Source organism: Fundulus heteroclitus, chromosome 16 (assembly GCF_011125445.2).
Source record: "Fundulus heteroclitus isolate FHET01 chromosome 16, MU-UCD_Fhet_4.1, whole genome shotgun sequence".
NCBI classification, from domain to species: domain Eukaryota; kingdom Metazoa; phylum Chordata; class Actinopteri; order Cyprinodontiformes; family Fundulidae; genus Fundulus; species Fundulus heteroclitus.
This window is the reverse complement of record NC_046376.1, coordinates 34,849,510-34,873,287: the sequence shown is the minus strand read 5'-3', so window position 1 is coordinate 34,873,287 and position 23,778 is coordinate 34,849,510. Positions and strand designations below refer to the sequence as shown.

The following is a 23,778-nucleotide window of genomic DNA, read 5'->3' as shown; positions in this document are numbered from 1 at the left end:
GTTCATTGCCTTCTGTCAATCCAGTAAATGTAGGCTGTCAGATAACATTTCAGCCTTGGATATACCGATAGATAGATAGATAGTTACCATAGTGATTAGTTAGCTCCTTTGAGCTTTGCTGACCTTTCTCCAGCTGTGGTAGTGTCCTGGGGTTTTCTCTTGACCAGGAATCTGTGTAGCCTAAAGGAACAGATGCCTACAGTGTTTTCATTAATCGGAGTCCTTTTTGAGGTACTAGGGTTGAAGAGCGGATTGCTTTTCTTTTTCATCTTTGCTGGGCGGCAACACAATATCCAATCATAGACTATAAAAAATGCATCCAACACAGTAGCATATCTGGTCTAGCAAATGATTGGCTAAGAGCAGTGCCGGTATCAGATGAATATCTGCTTGTCATTGGTTAAAAAGTAAACAAGGGTCCACGTGCTGCTATGTCATATGACATTGACAGAAAGTTGGCGTCATGACAAACTCAACACCTGGTTTAATTCTGAATGGACAATTTATAAAGAAAAGTAGTGAAGACTCTAGAACGCTAAGGTCCTCGACCTCGACTGCCACCCATTACACAACGCACCCGACTCCTTTGGCCCCTCCGACAGGTGATGAGCCCATTGGAAGGGGAACCCATGTCTCCTCTTCAGGCTGTGCCAGGCTCTATGGGTAAAAGCCCGACCACCAGGCGCTCGCCAGCGTGCCCCACCTCCAGGCCTGACTTCAGAGTGGGGCTTGTCTTATTCATCATAAGGGGTTGTTGTGTTAAATCGAGAGCTGTGCCAAAAGGCAAAGCTCTCGATTTACCGGTCGATCTACGTTCCTACCCTCATCTCCCTGGTGAGGTGTTCCGGGCACGTCCCCCCGGGAGGAGACCCAGAGGGAGACCCAGGACACGCTGGAGGGACTATGCTTCTTGGCTGGCCTGGGAACGCCTTGGGATTCCCCCGGAGGAGCTGGCCCAAGTGGCTGGGGAGAGGGACGTCTGGACCTCACTACTGAAGCTGCTACCCCCACGACCCGACCCAGGATAAGCGGAAGAAGACGGATGGATCGAAGTAGTCAAGATTCATTCCATGGCTTCTGCACACTGTCGATGCAACGTTGACGTAAGCAGTCAGGGTAAAGCTGCAATTGAACTGCATGCGGGTTCAGATAAACATAAAAGTAATAAACGTGCGGCAGGTAAAGTGATGTAGCTGCCACAGAGGGTGAACGTTGAGTTTCCTTAAGGACAGCTCTGCTGCGCACACACAGACACTGATGACAAGTCTCTAAAAAAACTAAAGCACTTTAGAAATGCTATACTTTTTGAGCAGTTTTTTTTACAATCTCTTGTTGTTTACATAATATGTTATTTTCTACAAATCTACATCTGATGTAGATTTGTTTTGTGCATTCTTTTTCCTTTTCTTTTTTCTTTTTATTCTTCCAAATACTATTCAACATTTTCCCTACAATTATCCAAGAGATGTCATTTCCGGCTGAAATTCTTCTTTAGAGGTTGGCTTGATCAGTTAAAGCTATATCCCTGGCATTACTGCCACCTGCAGGTGATATAAGGTACATCCTTTCCACTGTGACCGGTGGCATTAAATTACTGGGTCTTATGTGTAAAAGGCTCAGGTCTCAAAGTAAAGCCAGCTCTTAATTTAGGATCTTTTGTTGCCCTATATTTTAACGTAACTGCAAAAAAACAAAAAACAAACTTCTTTTTGTCTATCGCCATCTTCCTCCATTGCTGATAATGATATTTGGCATTCATCTTACAGCCTCTAGGCTATCATTAGCAGAAGTGAGAGCAGTGTTCAACACAACCATCTAACGGGTGAGCACACGGCCCGGTAGTCTCAGGGCAGATCATTTACCCCGAGAAATTTTAGTAACTGTTGCTGGTATCATTTGTGGACTCGTTTTCCTACAGTTAAGGTAGTTAAAAACTAAAAAAACAACTGTAAAGCAAAACAACTAAAAACCCAAAAGCAAATAAACTAAAAATAAACAAAGCTAGATTTGTTCCATAACATCCACATAACAAGTTTACAATGATCCGGGTTCTTCAGTGAATTCATTGATCAACATTAATCCAACTTTCCTAATTAAATTCCTTTAATCCAAATGTGTCGGAGATCTCAGCCCTGCAGGAAGACATGAACGTTACAATGCATGTCCTGCGTTTCTGGGCAAAGCCAACTTGTGATTACCCTCACTGTTCACATCTGAAGCGTGCACTGCAGACATGTCTGCTCAGGTTACTGTAGTGATCACAGAGTGAAGGAGAGTTCAAGTCTAGATATGTTTTAGTCCTGTGCGTCTCATAGCTGAGGCATCTATGCCAGACTCTGCAATCTGCATCAAATTTCTTTGTCTGCGTGGCTGAGGGGAGTTCGTAGAGTTCTTTTTTTTTTTTTAGACATTTCTGGAAGATGTAGAGCAGTATTCACACCAAACACAAACGAGACATTTAGAGCGAGTGATTTACATGTTATCCCTATGTAAAGGCACTTTTAGGGGTGGATTAACTGTCCGCAATGCGAAGGACACATATCGAGCTACGTGTACGGCACTAATTGGGCAAGTAGATTGAAGTAAAACACACAAACATCAAAGGAAAATTTCTACTGAGTTCAAAGATCTGAACTTTTCTGTCAATTTGCGTCAGGTTAAGGGTGTTCCTCATCCATTTATTGAAGCGCAAAAATGTTTGTGTTACCAGCACAGATTGTTTGTGAGACAAAGGCGAAATGTCAAGCGACCAGTGGATCCAGGTGGAAAAATTCCTCCAACTGCACATTCACAATGTACATTTGAGTAAAATTTCATTGCAAGGCTTTGCGTAAAACCGGAAGATAAAAGAGAAACATTATAAATAGAAGTATATTGGTCATGACTGTAGCAGCAAACCAAAAAAGAAATTATATATGTACAAAAGAAATATGTGTAAGACAATATTAATGGTGCAAGTATCAGCAGCTGCAAGTTTAGCAGCAGGATGTATTGTAACAATGAACAGACCTTATGATAATGCAGGTAGTACAGTTTGAGGTAAGTAAGGTGACTAGCTTTGTATCTATGGGGGGGGTGTTATTGGGAGTTTATCAGTGTTATGACGTGTGGAATGAAGCTGTTGTGGAATCTGTTCTGCAGTTGACTGCCAGAGGGCAATAGGATGAACAGTCCATGGTGGGAGTGGGAGGGGTCTTTTATGGTTGTCTGAGCCCTGGTCAGGCAGTGTCTGTGAGCAGGGTCATGGATGGAGGGAAGCGCTGTGCCCATAGTTCTCTCCGCTGTCCTCACAGCTCTCTTTTCAGTCTGACACATTGCAGGCCCCAAACCAGACAGCCAAGCAGCTGGTTAGTCTCTATTGGCCCTCTGTAGACAGTATTGAGGATGGGAGGAGGGAGGATTTGTCTTTCGACACAGAAAGTGTAGAAGCTGCTGCGCTCTCTTTGAATCATCTTGGTACTGAAAAGGGCTATGAGTGAACTGGCCTTGCCTTCAGGAGACAGGCGTGGAGGGAGCAGGTCAAAGTGTCTGTGATCTGCACCTCCAGGAATTTGATGCTGCTGGCTTGCTCCACTGCTTTATCCTTAATCTTAAAGGTTCTGGGTTCAACTCCCACCGATTGCCAGTCTGGGTTCCTGAGCAAGACCCTTAGCCCCAGAACTCTTCCCAGGTACCGCACAGTGGCGGCTGACTGCTCCACAAGGCGACAGGTTAAATTCAGAGAACAAATTTTAATTGGAATTTATGTTTCTAAAGAAAATATTATCGATGAGGAGGGCTGTGTGACTTGGCTGACTTTTCCTGAAGTCAACGGCAATCTCTTTTGTTTTGTTGACAGTTGACTTCAGGATCAGATTGTTTGTCACACCAGACCACCATGTGTTTCCCCTCCTTTCTGTCGACGAGTTCGTAGTTGTCCCTGATGAGACCCACCGCTGTCGTGTTGTCTGCATGCTTTATGATGTGGTTCGCACTGAACCTGGCGTGGCAGTGCTGGGTCATCTGGGTGTAGAGCAGTGGGCTCATTATGCAGCCCCGGGGGAGCGAGATGATGCTCGGCACAGGCTGAGGTCCATTATTCTGACCTGAAAGTTTAGACTTTGGCTTTTTATGGTCCAACCCCAGAGCCACTTCCTTTGGTCTGTCAGAATGAGCCTTGTGGGCTGTTGTTGATTCCATTAAGTGCTGAACAAAGCACACTGAACAAACAGGATGACTTGAAACATTTCAGAGCAGATATTTGTCTCCTATTTAAAAAGAGACAATAAGAAGTAACTGTCAGGTACCAAATTGGTACCAATTATTTGTTTACTTTCTCTTTAATAGTCCTGTTGCAGCTTTTCTGTGTTGCCTACTGACTCAGAGCTGGTTGGGTCAGAATTGATTGATTTGTATGAACTGGAGCACTGATTCAAAACCTGGGTAGCTAGAAAGCCCTCGGGGTGTTGGGCTACGAGGCCAAATGGACTGCTAATGTTCATACCAACACGTGCATATAAAGTTAGATTAATAGAAAACAATAAATCTAGTATTTTAGACATTTTCCTGAGTAAAACGGCATTTCTTACACCACTGAGACCTACATGTAGATGCAGCATCCTGAATCAAACATGTTACATAAACTGAGGTGAAAAGCTAGACATCCTCATATGGTGGGTTATAAAGCTGGGGTTGTGGCATCTACAAGTGCTGGTGGGGAAATGCTGGTGTATGTGCCAAAGGTTTTTTTTTGACATTGTGTTTAAATGAGTGTAAAACAGCTCAGCTGTCAGACCTGCATAACTTTGGAGGTTTTCTTTTTGCTGCTGGTGAGCACACATGGACATATTTATTGAAAATGAGCATGATTTCCTCTGCTTTGTGATGGGTTTGTCTGTGAAAGGAACTTAATAAATAAGCTTTACTTTCTTATGTATGAGCTTGAGAGCAATGGGGGCGCTACAGCTTTTTAAAATGGAAGAGTAGCATACATGTACTGTAAAACCCAGGATTTAAAACCCATGTCTTACAAACCTACAGTGTGTTCAAATGTCTAAAGCAAATGCAGGACGAGAAGAATCAAATTAAAAAAAAATCTAACATTTTAGAAAAGAAAAAAGAGAAAGTGTTTTGGAAGCTGAAAAGCAATTCTGAAAGCATTGGCTCCTCTGGTTCATTTGATTTGTACTCGATGGCTTGATTGGATAGAAGAAAAATCAACATCTTACAGTTGCCTCTCATTTTGCTTCAGCTGGGCGGGTAGGAACCCGCATCCCAGGTCTAAAATGCAAACACGGTAAGGTGAACAAACTGAATTATATGTTGCAAAGATTTGAGTTCAGATAGGCGCTGAGTTTTTTGACCCAGCCCCTAGGCCGGAACCGAATGTTTTCAAAACAACGCTTCAATTTGAAGAAACCCAGTACTGACCCAACTTTAGAATAATGATGCAGTAATAAGAGTTTAGTGGATGATTTCTGATCTCCAATATTTGTAAAACCCTGACCTGCCGACACCTTTTCGCTTCTTCACATTTCTCTTTTAAGGTTCTATATCTTGCATTTTAAGCCGTCCAAAGTCAGCTACGGTCATATATATGATGAAATATTGTCTTTGGTACAACGTAGTATTCATTTGTTATCAAACTGTTGTTTTCTGATTCTATTTTTCCAACCTGAAAGAAAGACACTTGCCTTTACTGCATCGCCACCTCTCCCCATGTGGGGTCACCCTAGAGCAGCTGCAGCATGGCATTAAAGAAGAGCAATTGCTGTCCCTGTGCAGATTGGGTGCTAAAAGAGCCATTTTCTCTCAACTTTGAGCAGAAATGATCGTGCTCTGCCTCACATCATGTTATTTACTTGGCAGGGGCCAGTATGGCTAAATCAATTTTATTTATTTATATAGCGCAAATCAAAGTAATTGTTTTTGCTAAATCAACCCCTGCTGTTTTGGTCACAGCTACCAGCATTTTGACTGGAAATCCAGAAAGGAAGAGACTTTGGCAAAGTAAAACACATTTGGTTTGGGGAAAATACAAAATTAAATCTCCAAACTGCAAGGTAAACGGAACGCAATTTCCGGCCAGGTCGTCCCCACATAGGTCCGTCCCAGAAAACACAGCTCAATAAGTAATCAATAAAACATTTCGATAAACTGTGTACTTCCCATGGTAGGAGCTCAGAAGGAAAGCAAACGCATAAGAAAATTAAACAGCAATCTTGTTGAACAGCAACTGCAGCTTTACGTTGACTACCCGGCTTGTTTATACTAGCAAAACTTCTGTAATTTGCTGTACAAACTCTTACGTGAACACTCAATCTTGTGAGTCTGGTAGTGCGTAGAGGGAGCCTCTATGCAGTCAGTAGGTGAGGAAAAAAAATATGTATGGACAGAACGGGTGGTTTGGTGTGTTTCAACCTTTATGCTAAGTGTTATCTAGTCTACAGTTTTACCAAACAGGGAAGTGGCACTTAAATTATTTAATTGACCAAATTAAAAAGTAAAAATATGTAAAATGCCCAATAAATCAACCAAAACATTTAAAATGTATCACTTAATGAAAGGGACACTGTGTAACTAATTTGGCTTTTAATTAGTAAAAATCAAGTATTGCTTTTATAAATACATATGTGTCGGTGCGCCCATTAGGAGGTGCCATGTTGCATCGCTATTTCTGATTTCAGTAGCTGAAAGGGCCAAACTTGACAGCAAGGGTGTAGGGATGTGTTGAATATTGGTGGTGGTGGTGGGGTCAATCTACATAAATGCATTTATGTAGATTGACTGGCAGTTGAACCTTCAGTAATAATTTTCTGGCACGTCTGTCCTCTCACTTCTGAATCTCTCGACTGTCTATTCCCACACTGAATGCCCTAACAAGACAATGGCTACGTTTACAAATACAAGAGTAATGGGAATAAAAATGTGTCCTATAAACCTGCCAGGACGAATGTTCTGATCAGATTAAGCTCAATTGGGATGAAATTGTAATCCGAATGAGACAGATGGTTCATGCCAATTCACAATCACATTGGGATGTATGTAAAAGATTGTCAGAATCAAGTTATTTTGAATGTGGCAAGCTGACCTGTTGTGAATGTGCGTTCACTGTCAGCATGATGTATTTCTGCTTTGAGTGGCGGAAGTATGTCGGGGAGCAAAACTGCATGTTCTCTCAATACAACCTTTCTGTTTGAAACATTAAAGAGCTCAAAGTTATTTATTCAGTAACAACTCAACCGTAATTATAACCTGGTGCTAATCCAGGCTGGGCGTTCAGAAGACAAACCAACTCGTACTCTACTGCTTTGTTTGCCAGTGTTTGTTGTTCAGCAAAGACGGAAGTACTTCTCTTGTGTTTAAGGGAAATTTGATAACTGCACATGTCAGAGTGGTTCTACTCTGAATAAATCCCAGGGCATATAAACCCACATCATGATCAGAATAATTGTGTGCCCATATAAACGGTAAAATCCAATTGTTTTTATTTTCATTTTTTTATCCAAATACATTTTAATATGATGGTGAACTTGTGTGCCTGTAGACATAGCTAATGTCATATTGCAATGAGACGGCACTTATTACAAGCAAGCAATCCCATTTTTCTGACTTTTTGTGAACCCATGTAAAATATCCCCTGTTGGTCTGCTCCAGTCTCTCCTGTCTCTCCCTCACTTTGACTCCCTTCCTCAAACCTTTGATGTCCCTGCATGGCATTGCATATGGATATGGTAATATACAGTATCAGGAAGTGGCTTAAAAAAATAAAAAGCACCACCTGTTGAAGCTTTTCTTATACATAAAGGTTTTTAACAACTGATTTGCATATGTGTTTAGGCTCATAGACCGTCACATCTGTTAATAGTATAACCTAACCCTGACATTAAGAGCGTTCACTGATTTATCTTTAAGACCTTACCTCCAGCCCTTCACCATCCTCTCCTTTTTCTGTAATTGTGCTGCTCCTAAACATACAAAATATCTTTAGAGAGGCATGTCTAAGATATAGCACTGGAGCATAAAGGTGGCAGATTTTAAAAATAAATAGGGAAAAACCTCCACCTCTCAGTTAATATGGAGTAGCATTTCCCCGTAATAATAAGCAGAACACTTGTGGGTTGACCCGGACCTTTATCATACTGCGGAAATACTGAACTAATGAGCACAAAAAAGATTAAATGATCAGTCCTCACCTGTTCTTCTTTCTGGATCCATTCTATCAAATGTGATTTTTAAACTTTACCTCAACCTGAGAAGCCCCCCCAGCTCCAATAATATTTTTATCACTAATAATTTAAGACCTCACCCGAGCTTCCTCTGTTTCTCCACCTTTTAATGCTTCCACTGCCTCACTACTTATGTATCCATCATTCTCCTGATATTATTGCACATGTCAGACATGTTAATTAGCCAAGTATGATTAGGCGTGCTCATCACACTGGCGTTACTCTTTTAAAGAAAACAAAGTCTTGCTGACGAGCCTTCTCTTTGGTGGTGGCATTTTGCTGAGAGGTTTAAAAAAAAAAATAAATATATATATATATATATATATATATATATATATATATATATATATATATATATATATATATATATATATATATATATATATATATTATTGGTTGGTGTTGACGTTACTTGAGAAGTATGACAAATTTAGCAGTAAAATAACGGACGGGTTCCCGTCCCACAATTAATATTACTTAACTCAAAAGATATGGTTTCTAAATATAAATGTCAACTAACCACAAGACAATTTAAACCAACCATATTCATGACAACATTCCCTACAGAGCGTTCAAGCGACAAGCGGACTTGGCAACAGTGCCAAATCATTTTACACAATGACCGTAGCTATTAGTAGTAGCTAGGTACCAAATACATGGAGGACATGTTGATATTGTCAAGTTTATGACTCTCCGTGGTTTTTATAGTAGTTATTACACGCTTAATGGCGAGGTCTTTTGTAATTCACTAGATGGTGCTTCAGTGTGTAAGAGTTGCACGCTGGTGGTGGTTACCAGAATTCTGTACTTTTATAGGCACCGACCCAATCCCATTGGTACCACCGGGTAAAATTCCCGTAAAGTCAAACAGCACCGTCAAACAAGTTCCGGTACCTAAACACATCACTGTGACACAAGAGCGTGATGACATCAGTAGCCATTGGTCCTGTAAATAAAGCAAGGATGGCTGAAAGAAAACGCATTTTGGAAAGTGTCTCCACTTTCCAAAATGTGCTGCAGATTACGCTCGCAACAATATGTGAGGTGAAGTACAAAGCCAGCAGCAGGAATACTAATCTGAGGAAGCACCTGGACACTGCGGCCAATTTGGCTAATTTCTTGCCATATTTAGAGACTTTTTGAATCCATCCAGGGACCTTTTTTAAAGGCGACTAGTGAAAAATCTAGCAACTTTCTTCTGTTATTGGTGACTCCCCATGAAAGTAACAATTGTTCTGGAGTTATAAGTCTTGGGAGAGCGGCGAGTACAGCTGTGATCCCGTTCCCAACTTCTGCAAGCCGTCTCACAGCTGCTGCCTCGTCCTGAAACTCGCCTGTAGTCAGAGCAAAGAGGACAGCCTCTCTGTGTGGATCAAATGTTTTTTATATTTTTTTCCCTCTGAAACTGCTGCACTAAAACAACTCCCTGAATTTTATTCACACACAGCTTCAATCCCATATTCTCCCCGCGTTCACTCTGTGCCTCTAATAACTGTTGTTTTGGTAAAAATATGTTTTATGTGCTGTGGATTCAGGCAGTGTATTAAAATTCATAAACTATTTAAAAAGGTAAATTTCTAGATCCAAACAAGTTTATATATCAATATGTTAAATTGGAAATTTTAGAGATTTTATTAATTGACTAACCTTTATTACCAGACAGAAGTATCAGAAATAGGTACCTTTAAGTACCTGTATGGATTCCCACACACCGGATGTCTGTACCTTATTGGTTTAAATGAGAAGGTACCCATCCGTGATGGGGTTTGCCGGGGGAGGGGTGTCATCGGCTTTACTCTGCTGATGCTAACACCGGTAGGAGCTACAGATGCCCACCAAGCTGTGAAAAAGGCTGAAACAGCTGAGCAGAAGGCGGTGCTCAGACTGTGCTCTGAACAGACAGTGCAGTGAACCGATCCCTCACAGCCCATTCTAGAGGCACCCAGGAAAATCTCTGTCGTTGCTTCAGACTTGAGAGCAGTGCGCTGCTTTTACTGCCTAAAAGCCGCCACAAGTAATAATCCTTCGAGAATAAAGTTTTCCTATGGACAGACGATGAGGCTCAACTGTTGTATTAAGGCAGCTTTGAATTATATCATAGCCCAGCTGTAGATGAATCCAGAAGAGTCAGCAGCCAAACAGTACTCCGCTATCCACTGTTATTATTTTCTTCTTCTGTGGTTATTACAATTGTGTGCAGCCGTAATGTCGTGTCTTTCAGCTCATCTCTGTCATGCTGCTAATGAGCCTAGGGATTCACTGGAAGAAATATTTTGTTTTCCTGTTTACGCCACAACAGAGCATGGCGGCCAATCACATGTGAGGATCATAGCATTGTGTGAAAAACAAAAGTGCTTCCTACAAATGTTCAAGTGCCCACTAAAAACATTCAGTATTTTAAGCAACAATATGTAGATTTTCTTCTTAAAGAAGGAATTTCATTTTGTTTTGTTGTATTATCTAATTTCTTTCCATTACTCACACAATGAGCTTGAGTTGTTAAATAAAATGTGCCGATTTCAATTAGATTACTCCATGAATCATCAGAATAATCGATAGAATAGTTGAAATATAAAAAATAATTGTTAACTTAAGCCCTACCAACTGTTGGGCCAGATACTGCAGACATTTTAGTGGATAAATTGAACTGATATGTCGAAGGAAAAGGTTGTCCTCTGTACTCAGCATCTTGTTAAAGTGTTGCCTATGATCAGCATCAATTTAACTAATAAAACTAGAATTAATTGTTCATGTTTATATCGGAAACCCCGGTCTAAGTGCAAAAATCTTCTTGCAGGAGTACCTCCCCAGCCAACAGGACATCCTACTGGCCAGAAAGCCCACTAAGGGTATCCACGAGTACAACTTTGAGATTAAGAACGTGCCCTTCAAAATGGTGGACGTGGGCGGCCAGCGCTCTGAGAGGCGACGCTGGTTTGAATGCTTTGAGTCCGTCACTTCAATCCTCTTTCTTGTCTCTTCCTCTGAATATGATCAGGTAAGTGTCACGTCTTAGTTTAGTCCTGTTATATAGGCGATGTTTGGGACAGTTTGTGTTTTTGCCTTTATTACACAGAATAAGCCAACAGAATGTTGTTAATGTCCAGGTGCAAATGTCTCATAGTCTAATTTTGAGGTTCTTTCAGGCTGTTGATAAATGTTTTTTTTTGTTAATGGTTGAAAGCTTGACTCTCTCACTAATGGCAGAACAGCTACAAACTTCATTGTTTTGTTTTGATTTATTGAGACAGGCCACACAAAGTATTGTCTAACTGAAGTGAAAGGTAAATGTTGCACGTCTTTACAAATATAGTCTGAAAAGTGGGCATATACAGTCATATTGAAAAGATTTGAATGTTATCAAAAAGTCAATTTGTTTCAGTAACCCAATTAAGTAAGGTAAACGTTATATAGATTAATTACTCATCGACTGATGTTTTAAAGCCCTTATTTCTGTTAATAACGATGATTCTTTTGAAAACAAAACATTTATATGACTTTTATTATTTAAACAAGAGAGACTTATTTCTCTTCTGAGTCCTTCCTCTTCTTATAAACTTGTAAGACAGTTTGATTCTTGTGGCTCTCTACCATTTCTAAAGTATATGGTGGGAGCACTGGAGATATAATGAACGGCTAACACCGAAGGTAACTGGTTACATAAACACTAGGGGTCCATCCCAATAACCGTATTGAGTAAAGACTCTTTAGCTAAAGCAGAAGTGTGTCAGCGGTCGCCGTGATAAGTGCTGTCCGAATAATGTAGTCGGTGAGGAAGGAGGTAGGAAAAGGAGCATGTATGCTTCCTTACACAACTAATTTAGCATAGGAGCCTTGCCATGTCCCTTACCAGCACTAAGGAGCTGTAAGGAATCCCACAATCTTTTGTATGACATGATGTATAAGCACAACCCACCTCACGGATATTAACGAAAATGTCCAGAGAGAAGAGAGCACGCACTTTGTATTTTTTTTTCAGAAGGCTGTAGACCCGGATATGACTTGTATCATCCATGTGCGTTTCCATCATGTAATGACATCAGAGTTAAAGGCTGTCCGAATTCATCTCAGTAGTCCAAAGCCTTTCCTCCCCACAATTGAGTTCTCACTGTTGATCCCATGAAAGGTCGAGGAACAGGAGCTAGGAGCTATTATTAAGGGAATTCAGATGGAGCCTAAAAGTGCGCAGCCAGCAAGCAGAAGCTAACAAGGAACTTGCATGCACATTAGTGTAAGGTGAGCGCGTCACAATAGCCCCGTTTACACCACTCCTTTTTAACCGTGCCGAGACCAGTCCGAGCTCGGTAACTGAGATAACTATTGAGTGTAAATGGATCGCAAACTGAACTGAACCGAGCTACACACAACCGGACCGCGCTAAATCTAGACCAGTTCCATGAGCGGGCTTGGCCCGGTTTTTCACTGGCTCAGTTCTCAGATAACAAAGACCACATGAGCAGACCGCGTCATCTCCTTACAGTCCAGCTGACTAATTTTGCGGTTTCAGACATTCATAAAAATACTAGCTTCCTTACCGTGACACACAATTTCCAGTGATGATTCTGCTTAGCAGTGTGATGAACCTCAGTTTCTGTTGTTGTTTCCTGCGTCTGTAAGTCCTTATTAGACGTTCGTTTGTCTTATCCACGTCTCAAAAGCCGACTCTGTCAAGTAAATTCACCAAAAGTTGCCTTCTTCACCTGACTCTCCGCAAACAACAAAATATCACAAATATAACCAAGCATAACTTCCTGAATGTTACGGGCGCAGCCATTTTGATTTGCTTGATTCCCTCCTTCAATCCTAGAGAGCAGTAGTACCACAGATCGTCACTAGGAGGCCAGGAACCGTGCTAGCGCGATGTGTAAACGGTATTAAGAACCAAGCTCGGCACGGTTAACTTATCCAAGCTCGGTCTGAACTCGGCATGGATCGGTTAATAAGGGTAGTGTAAATGGGGCTTATGATTGGCATGTGGGACAACCAATAGATAAGATGATCCCCCAACCCCTAGGACTGGAAGCTGAAGATTATTGTCCACTACACCTTTAAATAAAACTATCCCGTTATGTAGCTTCACATTCGTTTCTCAACCATTAGTCTCATTAACAAATGAAACACTAAGGCGAACAATAACCGCAGATATCTGACGGAAATAAACGTTGCTCAACTTCCACTCCATCGCTAGCCAGACGCTGGGAAGCTCGATCATTCGGTCAGCTGATAGCTGGCTTTAGCAGCAGAAGGCGGACAGTAAAGCAGAGAAAACGTTGGAGTACATCAACAGCTGAGCCTTATCTTGGTAAACCAAGCAGATATTTCAGCTTTACCTAGCCATCTTAAAGCTCTGCTTTATTTCTTTTTTTCTCTCGGCCCACACTATATATGTGGATGCACTGTATATACCTCATGCACCATTTCCTCCTTTTGGCACCTTCTTTTGATTATGGAGCCGATGTGACACGTGAATTTCTCCACTGTGAGATCAATATAGTATATCTTATCTTACCTATACTCTTGTCTAAAATAATTTAAAAGTCAATTTTGTGTCTAAGAAAGGACTTTATGAAACTTTACTCACTTCCCCCCCCCTACTTTCAGCCATTACTGCTCTGAGCTGCAGTGAATCCTGTGATTGGGTGCACTTGCTCATTAGGCAACTGGTTCTATACTGCCCTCTGCAGCCACCACAGTGATCTGCATGTGATTTAAACTGCACTGCTGAGAATGGTATTGAGAGACCTCTCCAAAAAAAAGATTAAAAAAATGTCACAACTAGACTTCTGCGCTGAAGCTAAAGACGTTTTGCTTCAGCGTCAAATTTAGCGTCAGCCTTTTGTTTCTGTTGCAGCCCTACACAACATAGTGTAGCTTTGAGCTGATCTGGTGTTTCCTCTATGTGCTGCTGTTTGCTTTGTATTGTAAATACAGTGGTGTGAAAAGGTTTTAGACTTTAATCTGTTTTTGCTTTTGTCAAACTTAAATGTTTCAGATCAAAAACATTTCATTATTGAATAAAGATACCTTAGTAAATACAAAAAGTTAGTAAAAAAAGTTTTTCAAATGATGATTTCATTCATTCAGGTGAAAAGTTAGCCAGGCTAACTTGGCCCTCTGGGAATACGTAATTGCCCCCTAAAAGGAGCAACTGGCTGTGCCACCCTTAGCAGCAACAACTGACATCAAGCGTCCACTAACTGCTGATGAGTCTTTATCGTCTCCACTGAGGATTGTTGCCTCTGTCCTTTGCAGAAATGTTGGATTCCAGCCCCCATGGAGTATTTTCACGTCTGAGTGCCTGAATCAGACTTAAGTCAAGACTTTGACTAGACCACTTCAAAACGCAGCTTTTTACTGGTTCAGAGGTGGCCCTGCAACTGTTGTTTGGGTCGTTGTGTTGCTGTGGAGCCAAATGTCACAGCCTGGCCAGCCAGACTGAGTTACACCCACAGAAGTCAGTCTGGCTGGCCAGGCTACAGAAGTCACTGGGTTTCTGCTAGAGAGCAAAATGTGAGATTCCAGTAAGTGCAGCAAGTTGTCCAGGTCTAGAGGAAGCAGAGCAGCCCAGAGCATCACAGCACCACCACCGTGTTTGACTGTCAGTACCATGTTCTGATTCTGAAAGGTTCTGTTAGTTTTAGGTCAGATGGAACACCACCCACTGCTGCAGCTTTTCTCCAGGTGTGGGTTATGGTTCCCAAAGTCTTAGGAATGCTTCTGTACCCCTCCAGACTGATAGATGTCAATGAGTCTGTTTTTCTACTGTTGTTGCGCTTTCTTAGATGATGTGTTGCTTTCTGACATCTTTCAACCATCAGAGGTTCTATTTAAGGGTTAGAATCAGGCCTGGCTTGTGGAACTGAGCTCAGCTTTCTAAAATTGTAGTTTGATCACAGTTAATTCACCAAGATGATTAGTCTTTCCTAGATTTCAAGGTTGGTTTGGAAAACGTTTTACCTTAATGAATGAAATAAAAATTTGAAACATCAGTTTGATATAATTATGCTTTTTCATCAGCTTTTTGTCTACAGCAAAGGTGTGGACTAAGATTTATGTCTGGCCCATTCTAACACCTGAACATGCTTTAAAGCAGAGGTCACGGATTAGCGGACCACGGTCCGGATCCGGACCCAGCTGCTACCTAATCCGGACCCAACCTCATTTAAAAAATTTATATATTACTGCATGTTGTCCAACGACAGTGTCTAACTCAAGTTCTCCGTCGCTGCGACGGATTTCCGTCATTTGGAAATTGAGCACAAAAAATTCCGTCTAGACTTTTTATTCAAGGTTTTAAACACAAGCTGCTCTTAACCAATCAAACCTGGCAGAGCCGGGACATTAGCCAATCAGAATGAGAGCAGGGCGGGTCTTTCCAAAGCGGACATTGCCAGTCTGAGGTTTATCGGTGTTCATCATTTTAACCTTTGGGAGAGCATTTTAAACCGGCCACAGATGGTATGAATGAAAGTAGCGGTGGTCAAAGGTTTTCTTTGGATTTATGCGAACCAGCAGGTCAGAAAGTTCAGCAGCTGACAACAACTTCCCTCGGTAAGCGTCAATCTGCTCCGGCAGTTAATTAATGAATTATTTCCACCTGTGGCCATGTCACCTGTCAGCGTTTATTCCCTCGCTGATAAACGCGGTGACCAACCAGGGATCTCCTCGTGATTCGCTGCTATGTTTTATTTAAACACTAAGAAGAGTAACACGCTAGCTCAGGCTAATTTAGCGTGACCCTTGAAGAAGAAGAGTCGGACTGTGAAACAATGTGCCGCATTTGACTGGGTCCGATTCGGAAAAAGTAAAAAACAAAAAAAAAAACAAAAAAAAAACAACCCTGCGCTGTTCTGAAACAAAGAAGGCAGAGCTTCATCTGCTGTCAGTGTGCAGCAGTGATCACCTGATGAGTAGCTGCGCTCCAGGACAATAAATAAAATGACAAGGATTTTGATGCTTACAGATTGTTAAGAAAACTACATCAAAAAGATAAAACAAATAAACTGCAGCTACAACATGGACTGGAGAACGGGTTCTAACTGGGTGAGGCCAGAGAAAGGAAATTCTCAGAGATTTTTTTTATGAAGTTAAAGTGGAGCGCGGACACAGGGTTCATCCAGGACAGGTCTCCAGTCACTGGGCTAAAATATAAACATTTTATTAAACTTCAAAAAAGTTAAATCATGCCTTTTTATAAACTGTAATGATTAATTGGTGAACAATAACGGCCAAAGCAGAGACTGAATTATTGTCATGTGCAATCTGTGTCAAATTAAAATGTATTATGTCATGATAGTGTTGGTGATGTGTCCTGCATTTCCAAGGCTGTGTTTGCCTTGTATGATCATAAAATTGGTTTATCTTGAATGTGACAGGGAGCCAGTGGAGTTGATGTACAAGTAGATGATGATGAAGCTGCTGTCCTCTGAATCAGCAGCAGTTTATGGAGGGTTTCTGGAGGATAGAGAGGAAAGGGAGCTGGGATTGTAAAGTGGACTGTGGACCAGTTTGTCAACAGTGTGAAGGAAGAACTTGATGCTGCAGAGATGAAAGTAACCCAGATGATGATGTGGATGTGGAAAGTGATGGAGAGGCTGTCCAGGATGACGCAAAGGCTTCAAAGCTGAAAGGTGGCAGAGATACAGAAATTTTCAATGGATATTTTAAAAGTATCAGATTTAGTTGACTTTGCACACTAAGCAAATGAGCCAACTAATGCGGCATGATGTCCATGCCACGGGAATATATGGGCTTGCGAGAAAATGTTTTTAGTCAAACATTATTTTTACTTCAACCCCTGTGCTAACTTCACTTGTTAATATGGCAAAGCCCTCCAGAGCGTTCCCAAACATATCCGCTTGCTCATACGGAGAAAATAGGTGATTTTAAGGCGCAGAATGAATGAGCACCTCGATATGTGCTTGAGGTTGGCTTTGTTGCCAATCAAACTCAGGTGTAAAATCCTTGCAGGGCAGCCTAAAGCTCACTTCTCTCATTAAGTCATAAAAAAGAAATTAAAAAAAGTTCAGTTGTTTTATAAAAGATGTGAAAGTCAAGAAATTGTCTATATACCAAACTGTGAAAGATTGCGGTTCTCTATTTCAAAAAGCACTTTGGATTTTAAAATAGAAAAAGTTCTAGTTTTATTTTAATTGATTTGAATTGAATTATGTTATTTTTTTGTTTAAAAAGTCAATGTAAAAGGTGGATGCATAAACATTTTATTTCAGTGTTAAATACTGTTTAAAGTAACGGATTGTAATAAAAAATGTGTCCGGACCTTTACTGGTTGTTAATTTCCTTATTCGGACCCCGCTGATTTTTAATTAGTGACCCCTGCTTTAAACCATTCTAGGGGTGTCACTAAAGATTATTGCAGCAAAAAAAAGTTCTAACATAAACATGAATATGAAATGTAATGTGAAAATGGTAACAAAGAAAAAATTGCCTAAAATTTCAGTTACATAACTCATTTTCTTTTTTACATGAAAAAGCATAATTATATCAAACAGGCCCCCACTAGTGTACTTATGGGCCAAGTTACACTTTTTTTTGTTTTTCTTATTGCAAAAATAGACAAACAAAAATAATTTCACATTAATCAAAAACATAAACAGCTAATGTAAATTCAGCCATAATAATTGCTGCTCTTTTAAAAACTAGATATGCACCGATCCAGTTTTTCCCATGTTCTTTAGCATGGTGCTTTTGGAGGTGCTTATTTAAGTTTGTGGTGTTGAATTTACCAACCTTATCACCCCCTCACAACTTATGCATTGCAGAAGCTGCATATTACTGTCGGACATGTTGGCATATCAAGTTTGAAATGTTTCCAAATAGCAGACTAGGCTCGGTCCGCCACGTGTTCCATGTTGCTCTGTGTCTGCTGATCGCTAGCTGCTGTGCGTTTTCTGCATTACCACCGTTGCAAACATAGAATAGAAGTGACTAGAATGCTGTAACTGGATTGCATTGTATTTTAATAAAAAATAAATTACTGGATGTGAATGCTGGATCGCCATCAAACATCCGATATCCGATCTAGCTAATTAGTCAATATCAAAGCTGATATACGATCCGAGTATCGGATCAGTGCCTCTCTATTAAAAAACCTTTATTTTCTTTAACATTTTAGTCAAACATTTTTGTTGCAGAAATTGACCAAAAAAAACTGCAAGAACAGAAAAACAACCCAAACTCCAGAGAACAGAACCCTAGAACCAAACCCTGCTCTTGACAGCTCTGATGTGTTTCTACAGGACTGTAGTGGAGCCTGTTCTTAAAGGTATTTTCATTATGCAGTGAAGGTGCCCCGCTGTGTTGTTCCAATCAGATGCTCTGTTTTCACATCCCTCATAGTTGGACTAGAAGACAACGCAGCAATCTCAGTCTAGTCACAGCGGCACCTCCATGCAGCCCTCTCTGGTTTCACATAATGCTATCATCCTATAGTCTCACGTGATTGGCCCTTGCTGACCAATCAATACAAAGTTCTGCCATAGGTGGGGGCTAAGCAGTGAGCAGCAGCAGCGTTGACAGTTTAGCCATGTCAGCGCTTGAAGTCTGCGGAGCGGTTTTCCTTCCTGTCAGGTTTAAAGTGACCCTACATTTAAAACTTTCTCTTTCTCTGGGCTTCTTTTTGCATTTCACTGTCTCCCTCCATTGCTGACAACCACACTTGGCTTCTATGCATCAGCTGGGTAGGCTATCATTAGCGGTAGCCACCCGACAGGAACACAGTGAGCTATATAGTTAACACAGTTTAATGAAGTCTTGAGACAGGTCATTTGCCTCGATTGATTTTAGTACACTGCAAAAAGGGAACTAAAAGTAAATTGTTGATCATTTGATCAGGTAAATAAGAATATGAATTTTCCAAATGGAATAAAATGTTTTCTCCTAAAATGGGAACATGATGTCTAATTATCTTTCCTTCCAGGATTGTCCTGGATCAACTCTGGCCATCTAATCTGCCCCTACTGGATAAAAGCATCCCCACAGCATGATGCTGCCACTACCATGTCTCATGCTGGGGAGTAATCTGATTGAATTTGACTTTGTAAAGTGCCTTGAGATGTTTCATGAATTGGTGCTATATAAATAAAATTTAATTGAGTAGAGGGCCACACGGGAGGGGATATTCATTCGCTCCCACGGGAAAAAGATTTGGCCCATCCCAATCCCAGTCCAGAGTAAAGAAAATTCAAGTCCCATCCCAGTCAGAAGGATTCCTACATCTTTTTTTTTCTTCATTTAGATTTTAGGAAATAACTTTGTAAAGTGCCTCATGTGAGGGGAGGGGCTGGCCGAGGAGATTTAAAAAGGAGATGGGGGGAAAAAAGAGAACAATGGGCCACGTTTATTTAAAAATATGAAATGTATTTATAAATCCTGTTATTTATACATTAATTCAAATGAATAATAAAGTATTATTCATAAATAAATGAAGACACTTCTAAATGTCTTTTGATTAATTTATGACAGCCCTTGGGCCGGCCCAAAAAGTGCGTGCTCCCACCTGGCATTGCCCGGGACGCCCGATGACAGTCCGGCCCTGAATGGCCGACATTTCCAGGCACAGCTTTAGCCGGGGAGCCAGAAATCGGGGACGTCTGGTCTTCTTAATTCAAACATTGACGTTACGGTTCTGTTCTCCATTGCTTGAACAAAAGAAACTGTACCAGTGGAACACCTTCACGCCCAACTCTCGGGACGTATGAAGTTCAGAAATATTTACGGCTTTCTGTAACTTTTAGAGATTGGTCCTTATTTCAGACTTTTCTGACCTTTTCTCACCACATCAATTTCTCTGCTTGTTTTGTTTGTTTGTTTGTTTGTTTTTTTCCACAGGAAGCAGCAACCAGAAGCACTGGTTTCTGGGTTGTGTAGTTCTTTTGACTTGTGTCACAGTGTAGACCTACTGAAAGGGAAACCTACAAAATGGCCGTGCTGGTCCTATGTTTTTTTTGCACTATTGGTTTGTCCCGTCCCAATCACGTGATTATTAGTGAAGTTGACTGTCATCCTGCTGGAAAGCTGCAGGATTTCTGAAAAAATGTCATCTTTGAGTGTGGATGATGTATTTTAGGGTTAAGGGCAGTGATTTTTGCCTCCACATCTACCAGTTTGCACGGAGGCCAAAAGCTCCACCATGTCTGTTGTCTCCATTAAACTTTGGGACAAACTAACAGGACTTCTCATAGATTTTGCTGTACAATCATTCTTCTTCTTGCCAGGAAGAAAACTGTAGCCATGTATTATTTTCCTTCCCCTTCACTATGACACTGGGAAACCCGTTCCAAGTTTGTTGTTGTATGAGACAGTGTGACTAAAGCTGGAAGTCAGAACCTTTGTTGAGTAGGACGGAAACAGTGATGATACCAGAGGGCCAAAAAGACAAAAGGTCTATTTGTTAAAAGCAGAACCTGTAAGAAAAGCCGTGTTTTTGGCTGCCATGTCCTTTTTGTTTGTTCCCGTTTCCTCTGACCGGTTCCATATTGGCTCGTAGCGTATGAGAGGGGAAGCTACGGTTCAGAACACAAACCTTCAGCAAGCAGCTGTTTAGACCTGAAACTCATCACATCTTTCCACTCTGACTCCCTCAGGTGCTGATGGAGGACCGGCAGACAAACAGGCTGAGCGAGTCCCTCAACATCTTCGAGACCATCGTCAACAACCGGGTCTTCAGCAACGTCTCCATCATCCTGTTCCTCAACAAGACAGACCTGCTGGAGGAGAAGGTGAAGCAGGTATCCATTAAGGACTACTTCCCCGAGTTCTCGGGCGAACCCAGCAGCCTGGTCCACGTCCAGCGCTTCCTGGTGGAGTGCTTCCGCAAAATGCGCCGCGACCAGCAGCAGAAGCCGCTCTACCACCACTTCACCACAGCCATCAACACAGAGAACATCCGGCTGGTGTTCCGCGACGTCAAGGACACCATCCTGCACGACAACCTCAAGCAGCTGATGCTGCAGTGAGGGAATGGACCCAGAGCAGGAGCAGGAGCAGGAGGTGGAGGAGGTGGAGGAGGTGGAGGGTCTGGTTGATGCAGACAGAACCGGGTGTCGGGGCCTTTGTGCCTCCAGTATCCCTGCATCCTCCCTGCATCCTCCCTCCCTCCTTTCCTCCCCTCCTGCTCATGTTTGAACTCAGACTGTGTATCAAAGCCACCACTACTGCGGCCATGCCCCCCCCCCCCCCCCACACCTGCTCCCTGCCTTACTGAGCTGGTTCACTGTGACTTCTACCAGCCAGCTGTGGCTGAGAGCTGCAGGCTTCCCCCCCACCCCCCCACTCTGAAAGAGACCTCCCTGTTGGCTCCAGTATTAGCATCCTGTGCTGCTCTGACCCCCGTTAGTCAGGAGGGGGTGTCGCCTTTCTCAGCAGAGCTTCCTCTGGTTTTCTCGTCTCTCCCTCTGAGAGCGCGCAGGTCCACATAGGAATTCCCTGGTAGTGTCTAATCATGTAGGTGTTGCTCTAATCTCTGAACGTACCGTATGTACCTATGCATTTGCCGCTGACTCGGGTTGTCTCAGCGTAGCGTGTATGTAAGCGCTGATGCTCTGTTCCAGCTGAGTGCTGCTGTCATCCCCAGGCCATAGTGCTCATGCAGGGATAACAGCTGCAGCGTATTCTGCCTTCACTCAGGGCTCATTATGAACCACTTCTCTGTGATCTGAGGTTAATCAGAACCCCCAGGACCCGACCTGACACGCCTTCTCTGTCCATGAGGAGACTTCCTGTCTCAGCCACATTCAACCTGGAGCCCATTTCCACATCCTGATCCCCTTCCCCCCCGCTGACAGCGGCAGATCTGCTCCTGCGTGTCTTACCTGGACAGTGGACTCTCACCACGGCTTTGTTGTTCTCTTCTGATGAGTTTTCAGGAGAAGCACCGATCAGAGATTTTCTGGCCTAATCACAAACACATAAAGGCTGATCTCCTATAGAAGCACATACCAGTAACGGCACTGTACTTTTCTTTCGTAGATGCATTTAATAATCAACTCTTTTAACACAATTTTTGTTCCCTCTTCCCTAACTAGCTAACTGGAGGAACAACTTGTGCGTTGAAGAGAGTTAGTGCGAGCGGTTCATAAATCTCAAGAGAAATTCTAAACACCTTCTAGTGAAATGAAGGTTTATCCAGCTCTCTTTGGGGACAGTGACTAATGTCTCCCCACCAGATGTGGAGCATTGACTCCACGTTCATCCCACCTTTCCTGCTGTTTGTGTGTCCTCTGTCCAGATAAGCCAGGAATACTACCAGGAAATCTAGCTCTTTGCTCCATGTCTGTTCACTGCTCAGACCTCAGTCACGTGTTACAGGCTTTCCTGGAGTTTGTAGAGCTGCAGGCAAAGCCGTGGTCCATCTGGGAAGACTGGGAATGTTTGAGCAGTTATGGATCCTCTCTGGACTGAAAAGTTCCCCCCGTTGGGATGGAAAGTTTGGTCCAGGTTGAACGTGGTCCCATGCCAACCTCTGGCTTCCCCTCTCCATCAGACCTTTATGTTTTAATTGTTATTTTAACCACTAAAAGTGTTGTGTATCATAGTATAAATCATGCTATGGCCCAGTGATTTTGCTGTCTCACATCATTTAAATGTTCTGAATGGTACCGGTACCTGACGTGCTCTCCTTCCACACACCCTGACTTCCAAAGGGAAGGGAGGACTGCTGCCTGTGTGTTCATGCTGGAGCTCCCCCTGCTGGCCACCTCTGTTGTATAAAATGTACTTCCAGTCGGAGGTCTCAACACCTCTGTAAATGTAGCCTGTGTTCCCTAACAGCCAGCAGAAGCTGCCCCATGTGAACAGGACGTCACAGGCTGCACTGGTCCACCAGCTGCTCCTCATCGTCTCTCCCCCAGCACAGCCAGCTTTTTCCAACCCAGAATGTTGCCTTAAAACAAATTCTGTGTGACTTCTCTCCTTTAGCAGCGGAAACAGAAGAGCTGTGAGTGGCGCAGATCTTACCGTCTGTTTAATAACCAGGGCAGACACCGGTATCGGATCACTGTATTCTGGCTGATTTCTGTAAAGCAAAAGTCATTTTTAGCCTGATTGCAAATTCAAAGAGGTGATGTCACACATTGTGTAACGGCAGTAATCATCAAACAGCCTTTTACTCTTGGTTTAATGCAGCGACATAAAAAATGTGGTGATGTTTTAGTCTTTACCATCTTCTAGTAGCCATCAGTGTGGTTAGCGTTCCACACGGCAGTCTGTGTGTCTGTGTCCACCAGAATGTAGCTTCATCACTTCACTGTAAAAAATCCAGAGGGCTTCCATCAATTCCTGAGGCACCGTCCTAACAGATGGAAGTTAAAGTTCAGAGGGATGAAACAGCAGCCTTCCTGGTATCTGCTCAGGGTTTGCTCTTTCTCACACACTGAATGAAGTGCAGACATGTAGAAAATACCGTTTCATGTACCGTAGCTCAGTCTAACTTATTTTCCACTGAAGCTGAAATTGCTAAGTGACTTTTCTTGACTTGGTAACAACTTCCACACTAAAGAGTGTCGTCAGCCATGGTTTTTAGTGACGGTGCGTTCACAGGTGGGGAAGAGAT

At 42.2% G+C, this 23,778-nt stretch overlaps 1 protein-coding gene across 1 annotated transcript in view; it reads left to right on the top strand.

The window, feature by feature from the left end:
- Positions 1–23,244, top strand: part of gna13b (guanine nucleotide binding protein (G protein), alpha 13b) — a 43,286-nt gene extending 20,042 nt beyond the window's left edge. Inside the window, exons 4-5 of the mRNA XM_012879540.3 lie at positions 11,005–11,205; positions 20,813–23,244. Coding sequence (XP_012734994.2) covers positions 11,005–11,205; positions 20,813–21,184 — 573 coding nt within the window. The 3' untranslated portion in view covers positions 21,185–23,244. The remainder of the gene's footprint in view (positions 1–11,004; positions 11,206–20,812) is intronic.
- The last annotated feature ends 534 nt before the right edge of the window (positions 23,245–23,778 follow it).